This window comes from Raphanus sativus, chromosome 5, assembly GCF_000801105.2.
Source record: "Raphanus sativus cultivar WK10039 chromosome 5, ASM80110v3, whole genome shotgun sequence".
NCBI lineage: Eukaryota > Viridiplantae > Streptophyta > Magnoliopsida > Brassicales > Brassicaceae > Raphanus > Raphanus sativus.
This window is the reverse complement of record NC_079515.1, coordinates 12,293,014-12,309,488: the sequence shown is the minus strand read 5'-3', so window position 1 is coordinate 12,309,488 and position 16,475 is coordinate 12,293,014. Positions and strand designations below refer to the sequence as shown.

The following is a 16,475-nucleotide window of genomic DNA, read 5'->3' as shown; positions in this document are numbered from 1 at the left end:
TATAAGGGTCTTTTAGTCTTTGTATTATACCTAGTATATCTCAAGTTCTCTGTATAAATACCGTATTATTACATCTAATGAAAATCAGTTCAGCCAATACTCTTATATAAGCTACACCATAACTTCTTTTACATACATATTTTGTCACTCTTACCACACCAATATTTGATGTTGCAGTGGTCCGGTGATGAAGCTGTACCTGTGGGACGAGGCTGCTCTACGCTTTGGTGATAAATTCAAAGCATCTGGAGGAGCTGCAAGAGTGGTTTTAGTGACCACTTTAAACCCCAAACGATTTGGTTTTGGAGGTTTCGTAATATAACTTTTTATATTGTTTGAGAAGTAACTTAGTCCGGTCAATGATTGATTAGCTTTGCGTGATAGATCTACAATGGATTGGACTAGGCGCTTATTAGCTGTGATATATTTGAATCGTCTGTGAGAAATATTGAGATGTACACAACTCTATATCTAATTTTACATTAAAGTTTTGCTTCTGTCTAATACAATTGTGTCTGTTATAGGTGGTGCCCTAGGTCTCTCTACTATGACGTCATCCCATGTATTCCTTGACGACGATGTTCAGGCAACCCTTGATTATCTCTCTTGGTAAGTCTGTCTGTAGTAAAATATTGTTAGTCCATGATTGTAACTGATATTTGCCAAATAACATGCAAAAGCAGATCATTCTTCTGGTTCTGAAACTATTTTCACCAATTGAGAACAATCTGTTGCAAATATAATAAGATATTGCCGCAAATTCCTCATACATTTCATGGCCCAAATTAATGCTTCTATCTCTGAGTGGAGAGAGGAAATGCTAGCCCTTACGCTCCTCGCTCCCAGTAGCCCTTCATAGCCTTGAAGAGTATTATACCAGCTTTGTCGTCAAAAAACTTCGCCCTCTTTTCAAGAACCATCTGAAAAACATCAACGCCCTGGAATTGATGTTACATGCAAGGTGTCTATATTGGGGCCTGTTGATTGTGTTTTCAATACTTATGCATCTGTCCAAAGCTTGGCTTCAATCTCCGCTAATTTGAGTGTTTTCTTTGGATCCATATCCAAGTTACTAAAAACTTTATTATTTGATTATCTTATTTGAGTATTTTCTTATTATGTAACTAAATTTCTTTTATTTACCTTTATATAGTGCATATAAAGAACTTAGGTTTGTAACTGAAGTATAGAAAATTATTTAAATATTTTATAATCTCCCAAATAAACTTTATGCAAAACCAAAATACCATTGTAAACTTATAAAACAAAAATAAAAACATAATATATGAAATCAGAAAATAAATATTTTTTAGTAAAATATTTATTTCAAAATAAAATTATTTCCGCGCGCGGGTCTGGATCTAGTATATCTATATAAAGAAAAACATATTTTTATTTTCATTAACAAAAGAAAATACATTACATAACTTGCGTTTTTATATATAACCAATCAACTAGCGTGTTTCGCTAGAAGGCAGTTGGATTCCCACCTCACTAAACATGAAATAGAGCAAATGTATTCGTTATGTTCGTCATTAACCTGTAAGATGAGAGGGGCCTTGCATCGATCGTGGCAATGTCTGCAAAATGGCCTGTTCTGATAGTTAAGAATCGCTAAAAGTTCTTTCCCCCCACGACGAATAGAACAGTTTGGAGTGAGACGTGAGAAGTCTCCTACTACACATTGAACATGCAAAGTGACTCCACAATCAGAACATGTAAAGAACCATTTACTTGAATCTAACTCTATCTCACAAACTTCACACCAGTTTTTGCCGGTGGCCTCCTTTCCGCCATAATATAAAGTTAGAGGGTGCTCATCACTTATATGCCATATCTTTTCAGGCAAAGTAGCACAATACAAACACAAGTCAAAGCTACAAGCACTACAGTTGAGCATGTAGCAATCTGGATCTCTTCTACATGCACTGCAATAACGTTCCTTCTTTGTTCTAACAAAATATAAGGGATGCAAATGCACATTATGGACGAATGGCTCAGAAATGGAACTACAATGTACATCTATAAAGGATAGCCCATTCATTGCTAGTGATGTGTACTTAAACCCACCAGAGAATATACCACACAATCTACAGTATCCAGCATTGCCTTGATGATACTCCAACTTGTATGATCTGGGGCTAAAGACAAGGTTTTTCTTCATAGGAAGATGAGCACACTTTTCGTGGATTTGAAAATGACATTCCTGACAACTGTAGACTGAGCCAAACCCAATCGGTGAGACGCATGCTTGACAGCGTAACCTCTCGTAGTCATCACCAACCATGTCATAATCTTTCAAGAGCAGTAAAATGTGTTTTTCATGCATGAAATGATGTATCAAATTATCACCCATCACCTTAAATGGCACAGTATCTTCGCTGGTCTCAGGTATCCCTTCAAGTTCCATACCATTCCATATGGTAAAATCAGTTGCGCATCGTGAGTGAACTGCATACTTAGGGCAAATTGAGCAAGAATAAGCTCCATAGTACTGACTTACACTTTTCCGACAAACTCCACATTTTGCACCCTTATGTCCAAGATGATGCGTAAAATAGATGCGATGATCATGACGATTGATGTTTATGATGCGGGGTGAGCCAACACAATATCCAGAGATAAGAAAATCACACTTGAGACATATATAAGAATAGCTATTGATTTCAATCCCAGCAACCTTGCAAGTAAATTTGATTTTACTCGGAAAGAGTGTCAGTGGATGGGTGTGAGTCTTGACATCATCAAAAACACGAGGTGGTGGACGTTTGGTACAACCAAGGCACAACGTAAAATTGCAAATAGAACAATGATAAAGCACATTTTTTGGTTGGACTAAACAGAAACTACAACTCTTCTGCGCATCATCATCATCATCTATGAGTGATTCAGATGGCATGATTTTAAGGGGGTGACTAGAGTGGGAAGGATGATCTACCTCTCTTGAGAGATGAACACAATCCAAGTGAAAGTACACGTTTTGGCATTCAAGACATGAATATGAAGGTCCATTATATTCCTTGCATACTTCACAAGGGACCTTATCTTCCTCCATTCGTTTCTTCAAAAACACAAGTGTATGGTCATGACACACCGTATTTTTAATAACAGACGGCCAGGGTTTAGTCCCACAAATTAAATCCACTTTGAATTTACATGTGCGACAAGTATAACATGTGGACAAAATCTCTTGTCCACAAAAGTCACATGGAGTACCATCTTCCGCTAGAGCCATCTTGGTGAGCAAGAGAGGATGCTCAGAATGGAAAGGGTGATGATTTATCTCTAGTGGTGATTCTGCACAGTCCTTATGAAACCAGGGTGATGATTTATCTCTAGTGGTGATTCTGCACAGTCCTTATGAAACCAACAAAAACAATTAGCCTTGTTGCAAAAGTATCTACCGTACATGACTCCTACTACCTGGCAGCCATCACATTTCCCGTTAATAAACATAGATGAAAAGAAAAGAGGATGCTCATGAATAGATTGCTTATAGATTGGTGATATTGCTGTATCCATGTTTGTATGTATGTGAATTAAAGAATTCTTTTATATCAGATATATAAAAATGAAAACGAAAGAGATCATCATCACATATATATGCAATGATTGTAGTTGTTAAGAGTTGTTTGTAAAACTCCTTAAGAAGCAAAGTATCAAGTGCTTCTTCTATCAAAACACGGCAATAGCCAATAGCCAATGTTATACCATAACTAAAGTCTTGTACTCTATGCTATTCTTTTCCTGAATTTCAAATCGAAGCACCTTAAACTTGTAGCTTTATAAAGCATTAGATTCTTTCTTTTTACATTCTTTTTGTCCACGGACCAAAAGGGAGAAGAATATGTTTTTTATTTATTTACGGCCTCAAAATTATCAATACATTGATTATAACTGACTGTTATAGGAGTTATTTACAAAACTATCTATATTATTAAAGTTGAAGTACAAAATCGGAGTGTTTGGAGACATGAATTGCAGTTTAAAAAGGAGGTTTGTTTGGAAACATGGATAACAATATTAAATGAGAATTGTTTGGAAACATGGATTTTGGAAACATGGATAGCAGTATATTTTTTTTATTTACACATTTAGTGATTGCATTTATAAAAGATTAGGTATTTCCTTTTTGTAATTTTTTTATTTACAGATTTTACCACTACATTTAAAATCAATTTAAATTAATTAATTAAACTTATCTAAACAAATTGATGTCTCCATATATTGATCATTATTAATATGTAAATTTACTATTAAAAAAATATTTCACTTATTTTAGCCAAACACATAAAATATATATTTTTTATTTTTTACAAAATCAGTTAGGCATAAACATTCGGATACCCATTTAGGTACGAGTCGTTTCTTTCGGGTATAGATTTTTTGGGTTTTGAAATTTCTTTTTAGTACTTCCTTTTTGTGTTTTTTTTATTTATAGATTCTACCATTGCATTTAAAATCAATTTAAATTAATTAATTAAAATTTCAAAAATTATCTAAGCAAATCGATATTCATATATTGATCACTATTAATATTGTAAAATATTAGTAAATAAAAAATTTCTATTTAACTTCATTTAGCCAAACACATTAAAATATTTTATATTTGTTTACAAAATCAGTTAGGCATATACATTCATGTGTCTATTTAGGTACATGTCGTTTCTTTCGGGTATATATTTTTTGGGTTTTGATATTTCTTTTTAGGTACTTCCTTTTTGTATTTTTTTTATTTACAGATTCTACCACTGCATTTCAAATTAATTTAAATTCATTAATTACAATTCCAAAACTTATTGAAACAAATTGATATTCATATATTGGTCATTATTAATATTTTACAAATATTACTGAATAAAATTTTATATTTCACTTAATTTAGCCAAACACATAAAATATTTTTTATTTGTTTACAGAATCTGTTAGAAATAAATATTTGGGTACCCATTTAGGTACTGGTCAATTTTTTCGGGTATAGATTTTTTTGGTTTTGATATTAGCCCATGTTTGGATATAAATTTATGTGTGAGTTTCAAATTGAATCCCTCGGGTCTGTATGAATTTTGTTCTGAAGGAAACTAAAAATATTCAAATAACGAAAGTATTTGAAAATGATTTATATTTGAACAAAAAATAATGGCTGCACATAACAAAAAAATCAATATAAAAGTACTGTACATTTGCATTCAAAATCATTTTTTAACAACAAACTACACAAATATGTTTATTTGTATACAAAATTAAATTACATGTAAATATTTAATTAATATAGAAACATGTCAAATTGTTTAAAAAAAAATATCAATATAAAAGTATTATACATTTGTGTTCTAAAATTATTTATTTTAACAACAAGCCAAATAAATATATTTATTAGAGAGAGAATAAAACATAGTTTACCAGAGAAACTCTATATGTCGAACTTATTATAAAGAAGATTTTACAAAGATAATTACATTCAATAATTACAAACAAATAATATATTTCATAAAATTGAAAATAATACCCGCCCTTTCAAGGGCGGGTCAAAATCTAGTTTATCTTTACAAAAGAAGCAAAGTATAAAGTGCTTCTTCTATCAAAACACGAAAATAGCCAAAACCATACCACAACTAAGGCCTTGATTTCTTTGCTATTCTTTTCTGAATTTCAAACCATAACAAATTAAACTTGTAGGGGGGTTTTTTGGAACAAATTAAACTTGTAGCTTTCTTTCATAACATTCTTTCTTTTTTTACATTCAGTTGTCCACGGACCAAAAAAAGAGAAGAATATCCTTTTTAATCTAGACCTCAGAATTACCAATCTGTTATAAACCATTGGATGGACGGACATAACCGAACCGTACCGGACAGTACCGGGCGGACGTACCGGACAGACAATATCGAACCGGACCAGACGCATGAGGAAGAAAGGAAGACTTAGACTTTACCATATTTATGTATTAGCATATTTGTATTAGGATATTACTATTTCCATGTATTTCCTATTTCCTATTGGAAATAGGATCTTTCCATTTATCTATTCCTTGTAATATGTATATATATAGATGCCTATTGGCACATCAATAATAAGAAGAAATACAAGTTTTACAACACGTTATCAGCACGAGAGCTCTGAGAAAACCCTGAGTAAATTTCGAAACCCTTTTTCCCAGCAACCACCATAAACCCTAGAAATCAGACGAAACTTCAAAACACCGTATCTCCTCAACCCGACGAATCCAACGCCGTCGACCTCATCGCAATCCGATACCGGACGCGTTCTCACGAGCTATTACAAGAAGCGCCGTCAACTTGATTCAAAACCCTAATTCGGACGCAACTTCAAATCGACGTATCTCTTAAACCATAAGGATTTAGCCGACGTTCCATATATCCAATTGAAGCTCTCGACGAGAAGAATCCAGCGCCGCAAACCTCGTCTCAATCCGAGTTCAGACGCGTTCTCCACCTCCGTTTCAATCCGCGTTGACAATTTCCTTTTTACTAAAGGAAACCCTAGCTGTCTTTCCATTCTCATCCGACCAGCACCCATACTGACCATCCGACGAATTGATCAGCACCCGATAAGCCACCAGACGATTCGACAGTTCATCCAACAGCCGGTAGAGGTTCCGGACGATCCGATCAGCCCGTTCCTTGCTCGCGATAGACGTTCAAGCCGTTCGCGGTTTTCTCTCCTCTCTCTAGGTGGTCCAGTTTCAGATTTTCTCCAATATAAAGGTAAATAAAATCTGACACACCCTTTGGAACCATATCAAAACGAATTTGGTTGTTTGCTAAAGGATTGAACATTAAAATTTGATGAACCTAAAAACCTAGGACAATTGAATCCCTAAATAAATTTGAGGAATTAGGATTTGGTTTAGTTCTCCCGTTAAGTTGCTAGATCAAACGGTCATTAGGTTGTTAGAAGCACAAATATTCCTTATTCAATAAGAGATTGATTAAATCAATTAAAACCAAAACACTAAGTGTTCTTGGATCTCGAAAACCTTATGATCTGAATGATCAATCGGAGCCAATAGAAATCGATCACTCCTTAAACCCATCTTGGTCGATTTCACAAACTATAAATTCTATAAACTGAAATCTGAATTATTTTATTGATTGCTTGATTGATTGATTTGTTGAAATTTCCTTTCTGCTAAAATGGAAAAATTTCCTTTTCTGAAAAAATAGAAAGTTTCTTTTTATAAAAATTTCCTTTTTCTGAAAAGTTTTCAGCTTATTTTAAATTGCATATTCCATACTGAATTTGAAATAGGAATATTGCTAGAATGCTCACCATTGATCATTGATTGCTTAAACTGAATTTGGAATCACATAGAAACAATATATTAGGATCTCATCCGAATTTTGTTGATTGAATTATCTGAACAAATTGTTTGAGGTTTATTGTTTCATTTTATCACTTAGAATCATTGATTGCTAGGTTGATAAAAATCGATTGCATTAAGGAATAATCATTCAATCGGAACCGTGTGGTTCACTTGCATACATAATGATGTTTAGGTTGTTAGTATGATTGTTCATCTAGGTTGCTAGACTGTCTGATTCATCAGGTTGATAGATTTACATTAAATCCGACCTGAACACTTAGAATCATCCTGCTAGGATAGATTAAATGAATCCAGACTGTTCATACTAACCAGCCGTGTGGCTTTGCATCATGTACTGTGGTCGTGTGACCTAAGGGTCGTAAGACCTGATGCATTATAACCCTGAACATATAGTTTATATTTCATATGAAATTTTTTCTAGTTAGGTCCGCAGGAACCTAGATCACATAAGAACACTTGAAAATTTCTGAGGTTGATATATGATTGCTTAAAGGGATATTTCATGTTGATTGATTAATACTTGTTAGAAAATTTTGTTTTGGTTGGTGTGAACCATTGATATATTGAGTGATAAAATTTCTAAAAGTATTTTTCATATTTGATTGATTATTTGAATGCATGAATTCTAAAAATTGATTGATATGATTCAGATGTCAACCTTGGATTATGATACCCTAGAAATTTCTGGAGAAAATTATCTAGGATGGGCAATGAATATCTCATATATACTATGGACAGAGGGTCTTGGGAAATGTATCATCAAGGATGATCATGGAACCAAGAACGAAATGGCATTAACAGTAATGAGCCATCATCTCATTGAGGAACTGAGAAATGAGTACTGAGATATAGAGAGCCCCCGATGCCTCTGGACAGAATTAATGTCCAGATACACTAAGGTGTTATTACCAAAGATAAGGCATGAGTGGATGAGCCTCAGATTCCGGGACTATGGGTCCGTGGAAGAATATAATTATACCCTGTCCGAAATAGCTCATAACCTGATATTATGTGGTGAAAAGTTAACAGATGAGGAATTACTTGAAAAGACATTCTCTACAGCAGATCCAAGAGATCTATTTTTACATCATAGAGAGAAATTTTTCACCACATACAATGATCTGTTCTCATACTTATTACAAAGAGAGTGGATGAATCAAATAAAGAATGAGATGAGTGGTTATGAAGCAGATTGTGATGAAAGAGATAATAAATCCGAGGAAGCCACATCCAAAGTGACAGTTGGAGTGGCCGGCTTGACCACAGGCTAAAAGGCCATTTGACATCCTGAAATTTTGCTTTGTTTGTTTGATTTACTTTAAATCTTATTATGTTATATGATTTAGTGTTTTTATGAAAACCTTTATTGGAATTTTATTTATTGAATGATTTTTATTTATCTTAGAATTACAAAGCATAAAAATATCCACGAAAAATAAAAATAAAATTCTCCCAATAAATCTTGTTCTAGAAGGATAGTTATACCACAGCCAAGGCATTGCCTGAAGGGCATTATATACACCCAATTTCGTGGCCCATTGAGTACTAACAAAAATGGTTTCCATATAGAAACAATGGGCAAAAGAGAACAAAAGGTTCCTACAGATTTTGAAAGAAAAATCGCCTAAGGCCTTATAAGAAAGTGGTCAAGACTATACCTATATACTCTACTGATTAATACTATGCTAAGATCAGTATGATGAGAGGCAAAAGAGCCATGGTAACCAGTTGGTTAAACATACGAAATTACACTTAATGGCATGACCGGACTAGCCATCCGGATCTATCCAAACTTGATGCAAATAATTGAAAGGCACAAAAGACTTATCCCATAGAATCTCACGTTGTGAAACATGTACACAAGGGAAGCTCATGAGGCTTAACTGTCCCAAGTATCATGAAATGGCATAATGGTTTATAGCATGTTCATGAGGGGGAGAATACACACCCGTGTGGTACATGACCATACTATAAAAACATGAACATGATCCGTGGGACATAGTCTATGACCATGGTAAATTAATACAAAGACAAGCCACGTCCATCATGATAAACCATCCGGTCGAGACCGGGATGGATGGACAGGACGTGGACGCGGTCAACAAAGTTCATACGACCGTACCACGGACGATGAAACCGACCGGGTCGAAAACAGAACCATGGACAATCATTTGGCCGATTTCCTATAATACAAAGGCCACGACCTAATGCTTGGGAACACACTGATATACATGTGTAAAGACTATGCATCAGGCCATATAAGTGAGCATAGATATTCCCATCTCAGATTGAATACGGGTCACGACCAGACATATGAAATCTTAAAGAGATTTAACCACCACATTCATATGTGCTTTCTAAGATAGAAACTGAGATAAGAATTGGGAATATATGTTGGATAGGAGTATGACTTTCTCCCACGAATTTATATGAAACCTTGAGCCAAATATGGGTGATAAGATTAAATGGCCAGGTTCACGGATTGCATGAGTAATCCGACTGTCCAACATCAAAAGTGAGAAAGCTATAAGCTGGATAAAGAGTAAGATATTGGTATTAACCATCATTGTCTTGGCAAGATCCTCGGACTAGAAATATAATCTAAGACGTCCAAAGAATGTGATCAAATAATGCAAAAGCTAGCAGAACTAGATGCCAGACACATTGACCCGAAAGGAAAGAAAAGAATGACTAAATGTCATACCAGCTTATGCACCACGAAATTTGATGTCCTAAGAGACACAATCAAGTTGCTACAGAGTCTATACAAGATAGACCAAAGTGTTCCATAAGATAAAGGAACCTCAGATAGAAAGAAATGAAAAGGTGCACAGAATGATATAAATCCGAGTTCAAAAGGGAACCAGTCCGGACATGGAGATAAGGCTGGCCAGCTAACCATCTAAGGTACCAGACCATGTAGTTTGGGACGCCAAACTGCAAGGAAATAAAAGTCCTAGATAATGAAATCTCAAATCGATTTGGACATGTCTGGAACACAATGGAACCATAAATAAGAGTGTTAACACCACTGATGTATTTACATATAAGAGAACTCATAAAAGAAAGTAGCACTTGAGTATAAGATATAATGCGAGGATCATAAACCCACGAGAGTACTCACAAAGAATAAAATGGACGTGGGGTTTAAAGTAAAGAAAGATGGACATATTGGCCATAAAACGCCATCAAGTGATAAAACCAGTGAATGGGTCATGTGAGGAAAGTAAACCGTGAGATAAGGACATGGTCACGTGGTCTAAGACGTGCATGTGCCTATTTACAGCATTTGAGCATAGCTGATTACACAAGGTTACTCACAGAGACCGAAAAACAGTTTATAAGGAGATATACTCCTATGTGGTGGATGCTACTACTCAGATTTGAAATTGACAAAGGTCTGGTCATAAGTAAGAGATAAAAACGTAGTAAGCAAGCATATGGATCACTGGATCAAATATTATAAAGGTACCACAAAGATGAGAAAAGAAATTCTCAATGAACAGCATTGTTCCTAAGCTGTTCATGGACTGAATCATTAAGCAGCTGTATAAGTAAAGGATCTGTCTAAGAACAATCCAATTCAGTCCATACATACTTATAAAAAGTACAAAATCCCTTGTGTTTGGAACCAGCCTAAAGAGAGGTTGATACAGTTTATTTCTAGATCTCAAAAGATCAGCTATCATGTAGCAGTCCATAGGCACGCCTAGCAAAGGTCCATACGAACTAAGGACATGGGATTACATATACATATATAGCCGTATGAGAGAAGTACCAATCACCATGTGATTGGTCGTGGTCTATGACCCAATGGTCTACGGCAAAGGCTTGATAGCAACACACCAACAACATCTTAGACATCCATCAAAGGTTGTGTGTGTGTATAAACAAGATTAATTCTTAAGACTATGTATATAAGGACTGCAATAACTCATAGCAGAGACCATAGTCGTGGGTATGTGTATGAGATCAGCACGCCCTAAGTAAGATATAAGATGGTCACAGCAAAAAGCGAAGAGAACCATTATGGTTCACGCCAAAGACCATACCAAATCAAAGACTATGTCCGGCTTCTTTCCAGCCGAATCATCCATGAGAGATGACTAATTTTGTTAACCCAAAATGTGGTATGACTTTTGAGGTATCAGCTATCAGTATGGATAGTACATATGGCAAGAAAGATTGATTGCCAAGAATAAGGTCCGATGAGTGTACTTGGTTATACAACCAAAGTCTAATGAGTATGTAAAACTCATTGTAGTAATGATCACTGATCAAGTCATGATCTAAGACACTCATGAGAAAATTATGGACGTGTATAGACAAGGTCTATGACACAATATGGATCGACCAGTTCAGTACATTTTCGATAGTACTTAAGAGAAATATCTCACTGTCCATAAACGACCAGATCATACTATAGGACGATCCATAAACACTTATGGATGAGATCCGACCAAGTAAAGTGGTTAGTAGTCTAAGAGACATACGTTTTTGGTCAAGGACCATAATGGTCGACCATATTATAAGTTGGACGACATAAGACACAGTACGTCCAAGTGTTCTTCTGCGAAATTCTAAGAGAAAGAAACACAGACACTCCAAGCTCACTGAATCAATATTTACAAGTCCTTACACGGACATCTTCAGTGATGCATTCATCAGGGGGAGTAGTGTGTGTTGTACTCTTTTTCCTTCACCAAGGTTTTGTCCCACTGGGTTTTCCTGGTAAGGTTTTAATGAGGCAACATGAAGCACAATATGAACTCTGAAACGGTTATGGCGTCTAAGGGGGAGTGTTATAAACCATTGGATGGACGGACATAACCGAACCGTACCGGACAGTACCGGGCGGACGTACCGGACAGACAATATCGAACCGGACCAGACGCATGAGGAAGAAAGGAAGACTTAGACTTTACCATATTTATGTATTAGCATATTTGTATTAGGATATTACTATTTCCATGTATTTCCTATTTCCTATTGGAAATAGGATCTTTCCATTTATCTATTCCTTGTAATATGTATATATATAGATGCCTATTGGCACATCAATAATAAGAAGAAATACAAGTTTTACAACACAATCATGTTTTATTTCAGTTTTTAAAACTACAACTCAAAAAATATAGCTATAAAAACTTAATTTGCTAAAACAATATTTTGTAAGCGGTGGAAAAAATATTTGATGTAGAACATATATAATTATGTGGTTAATTGGACGGGACATAGTTAGTGCCTTCAACTTTAAATTTTATTTTTCAACCTTAAAAATTACTAATCATATTTTTTTAGTTTTTAAAAGTACATTGAAAAATAACCGGGCTTCGTAGCCTGGTGGTAATGGAACCTCGGCTGAGGTGCCCGCCACCCAGCTTCGAAACCCGGCCACAGCGATTTAACATCCTTACTGCTGGGGCGCTGGACCCCTTCGGGGGATATTTGTGAAAGTGGCTGCCCAGACACCAGAGATATAAAAAAAAAACTTTAAATTTTATTTTTCAACCTTAAAAATTACTAATCATATTTTTTTAGTTTTTAAAAGTACATTGAAAAATAAAAAATGGTTCTGGAAGATTTATTTGTAAGGAATTATATATTAAGTTGGTTTTGGAAAAAAATGTTGTAGGAATTAAAATGTTATAGGAATATCTTTCATTTTTCGTTCAATTTTTAAAACTATATAAAATATAACTACATCAACAAATCTATAAACTAATTTCTACATTTACAACCCAACGAGTGTTATGATTCCTATTTTCTGTTAATAATCAATCTTTCCTTTTTTTATTCAGGATCCTTATTTTAGGATGACTCGCCATGTTGCACCACGGTTAGACTATACATATCAAGCTTGCTCTGATTCAGTCATCATTTTACCTTTCTCTGCAGGCAGGTGTACTTTCTTTTGTAGCCTTCTAGAGTTACTGAGAGTGATAGAGATATGTTTGCTTACACCAGACCTTCATGCTTTTGAATGCATAATGCAATGGACACCTTTTTCGTAGGGACAGAATGGGAAAATGTCTGCTAGCGATCCAAACTCTGTATCTATGTAACTGAGGCTGCAAAAGACACTAAAAACAAGGTAATTATGTTCAGCTCTGGATCGATTTTGGTAATAACCTTTTCGCACACTTTTTGACGCAAATGGGCAGTCACTTATGCTATAACCACAACTGAGTTTCAAAACTTGTAAACGTAAATTACAACTCCAGTCCTAAAAAAATATGAATCCAGATAACTTGATGAAAGTATTTATTATGTACAGATAAACATATATGCGTTTAGTGGTGGGCAAGACTCCACTGAAAAGCACAGAGAAATCTAAGGAAACCTGGAGGTACTAGCATATAACTTTGTTCATTGCACTGTGATCCAGTTTTGGCATTGATAACTACCAACCATTTCTCCCATGTGAAATATCTAACTGCAGTTTGGAACTTGTATTACTTTTGTCACAGGTCGATATACCAGTCAAGTATCTTAGTTTCTTCTTAGAATATGATGCTGAACTTGAACACATAAGGAAGGTATAATTACGTTACACTAGCCACTAGCATGTTATAATACAGATTACATAGTAAAAAGTTGATCGTATCTGTGTTGATTGGATTATCTAACATATAGTGCAAGTCCATGTTTAATGAATATTGTGAGAACTGAAATTCACACCGTCGAGATTATTAATCAGAGGAAAGTCAAGTAAACCTGGCTTTCCCCGAAGATTCCGGAAATATGTGGGGCCACACACAATGCAATCAGTATGTGAAAAAAGAAAATATAATAAACGTAAAGAACGAAAGAGAGCAAGTAGATCTTATTTCGAATTCGCGTTTTGAACGCGAACAACAAGTATAAGCCTTGGCCGAAAGAGCTGTCGTCGAGTTCCCTAGTTCTAGCAACCTAAGACTGTTAACCAAGTTGACTCGCAGCTCGATAACGAAAACAGACAATTGCCTAAATTGATCTAACTGTTAAGTATGCTCTGGTCCCAAAAGATCTATACTTGTGCATCTTGCCTAAGATCTTCTTATATATTCCTCCAAAGTAAGTTTGCTTCTTTCCTCTCCGCCCCAGGGTCGAGTTTATCGCAAAATGGATATATTCCATTTTTCTTCGACCTTCATGATTATCCTCGAAACTTTACATTTATCTTCGGAAACTTGACATTTATCTTTTCCTGCGAAATAAAAAATAAACCGTCATAGAAATTTTGGGCTCAATCTCATCTAAAATCATAAGTGGACATTCGGCAGCGTTTTAGACCTCTTTGGGCCTTTCTTCGGCCTTTGACGTTTTTGCGATTTCTTTGAGAAATCCCTTTCGATACGATGCCGGTTTTGCAAAAAGATCCTTAAAACAATCGTATAATCGAAACAATTGGTGTTTTAAGTTAACCGTCACTATTTTATTCGACTGATTTGAATTTTTACACAAAGACAAATCTTAGCGGTTTTTATCGTAAAGTTACAACGATAACTCCAATCGAAACGAAAAAAGAGGCAGTGCAGTCATGGTTCGACGAATGGTATTATGAAGACCGGACGAGAGTGCATGATATCGATTCGACGGACTGTCCGGGATTAACCACACTCGCCATACGGCGAGCGGTCTTGGAGAAGGATTCAACTAATAATAATAGTACATTAAGTACAAAGTTACATAAGAAAATTAAAGATACATTACATGTTCAGATACTTTACAATTGTTGAAAGATGTAGACTTGTTAGCTCTTACATGTTCAAAGCAGATCACTTATCCACCACTCCCATTTGTACCTTCTCGTTTTGAACAGCATGTGCGCAAGCTTACACCCATAACTTTCTTCAGTCCATTAACTTAGCTACAACGGCGTTGTGACTTCTGATTCTTTGAACCCAAGTATAAGGCTCCCGTAAGAAGGCACATAATCATTCCTTGACACTCTAGAACCGAACTCCAAACCAGGAAACACAGTCTTGTGACTCTTTTGTCTTCGAGGAACTCCTCCCTAGGTCTTCTGGTGGAGTGCTCATGCATGGCACAGTCTCTCTATGGTTACAACTTCTCAACCTAAGCTGTTTCACCATTGCCATCCTCAGGTTCTGCTATCTCGCCGGGATAGTTGTTATTACATATTCTAGCTGACTCTTTAACATCGATGCATTGAATTGCTGACTGAAAATATAATTCTTGCTTTACAAAGTAATAGTATAAAATATGTATTTCAAATATAAATAAAATAATTATCTGTTGGTCATGAAGCTTAACCTTGCGGATGCGGGTGTAACATTCTTCTTACGGGTCATGCATATCAAATTTTTGAGTCAAAAAATGACTCCACCCACGGTGGGGTGGGTTGGACCGAGTGGGTTTGACCAGCTTCTCAGCACTAACGCTCTATAATTTGAAACTCCATATGATCTCTCACTTGCTCTTGAAAGAGCAGCGGCAATAGGACTATTTCAATACCATCCTCGATGTGGAAAAACAAAGCTTACTCATCTCTTTTTCTAATGATTTCCTAATTTTCTCGGATGGTTTCCTCTCTCTTCTGGTGTGCTTCCAATACGCTATCTGGGGGTTCCTCTGCACACAAAAAAATATCCTTACATCAGTGTGTTCCTCTTCTTCAGTCGATAAAAGCGAAGCTGCTCTCTGGACAGTAAAAAAACTAAATTATGCTGGTAGACTGTAATTTGATGTCCTCTGTCATAAATGGAATCACAAACTTTTGGACCATCTCCTTCATCATCCCGAAGACTGTCATTAGTGAAATCGACTCTGTGTGTGTTAAATTCCTTTGGAAGGGAGATATTACGGCAACTGTATCAGCTAAGATCTCATGGGAAGGATGCTGTTATGCAAAAGAAGAAGGTGGTCTTGGCCTGCGAAATCTAGAAGCTTGTAACATGGCGTGTGCATTAAAAATGATCTGGTTGATTTTCTTTGTCAAAGACTCAATCTGGTCCTCGTGGTTTAGAGATGAAATTCTCGAGGGAAATATTGAAAAGTTCTGGATCATTAACACGAGACAGAAACACTCGTGGCTTGTGAATAAGCTGCTTGAAGCTAGGGAAATTATTTATCCTTGGATAAAGAAGCAAGTTCACTATGGCAAAACCTCTTATTTCTGGTC

At 35.6% G+C, this 16,475-nt stretch overlaps 1 protein-coding gene across 1 annotated transcript; it reads right to left on the bottom strand.

Annotated features, from left to right (window-relative positions):
* Positions 1-1,435: 1,435 nt before the first annotated feature.
* On the bottom strand, positions 1,436-3,522 carry LOC108858229 (uncharacterized). Its single transcript, XM_056985667.1, has 2 exons — positions 3,405-3,522; positions 1,436-3,357 (listed from the first exon to the last, which is right to left on the bottom strand). Exons 1-2 carry the CDS (start codon positions 3,520-3,522, stop codon positions 1,451-1,453), a joined length of 2,025 nt encoding a protein of 674 aa, XP_056841647.1. The 3' UTR covers positions 1,436-1,450.
* Positions 3,523-16,475: the final 12,953 nt, after the last annotated feature.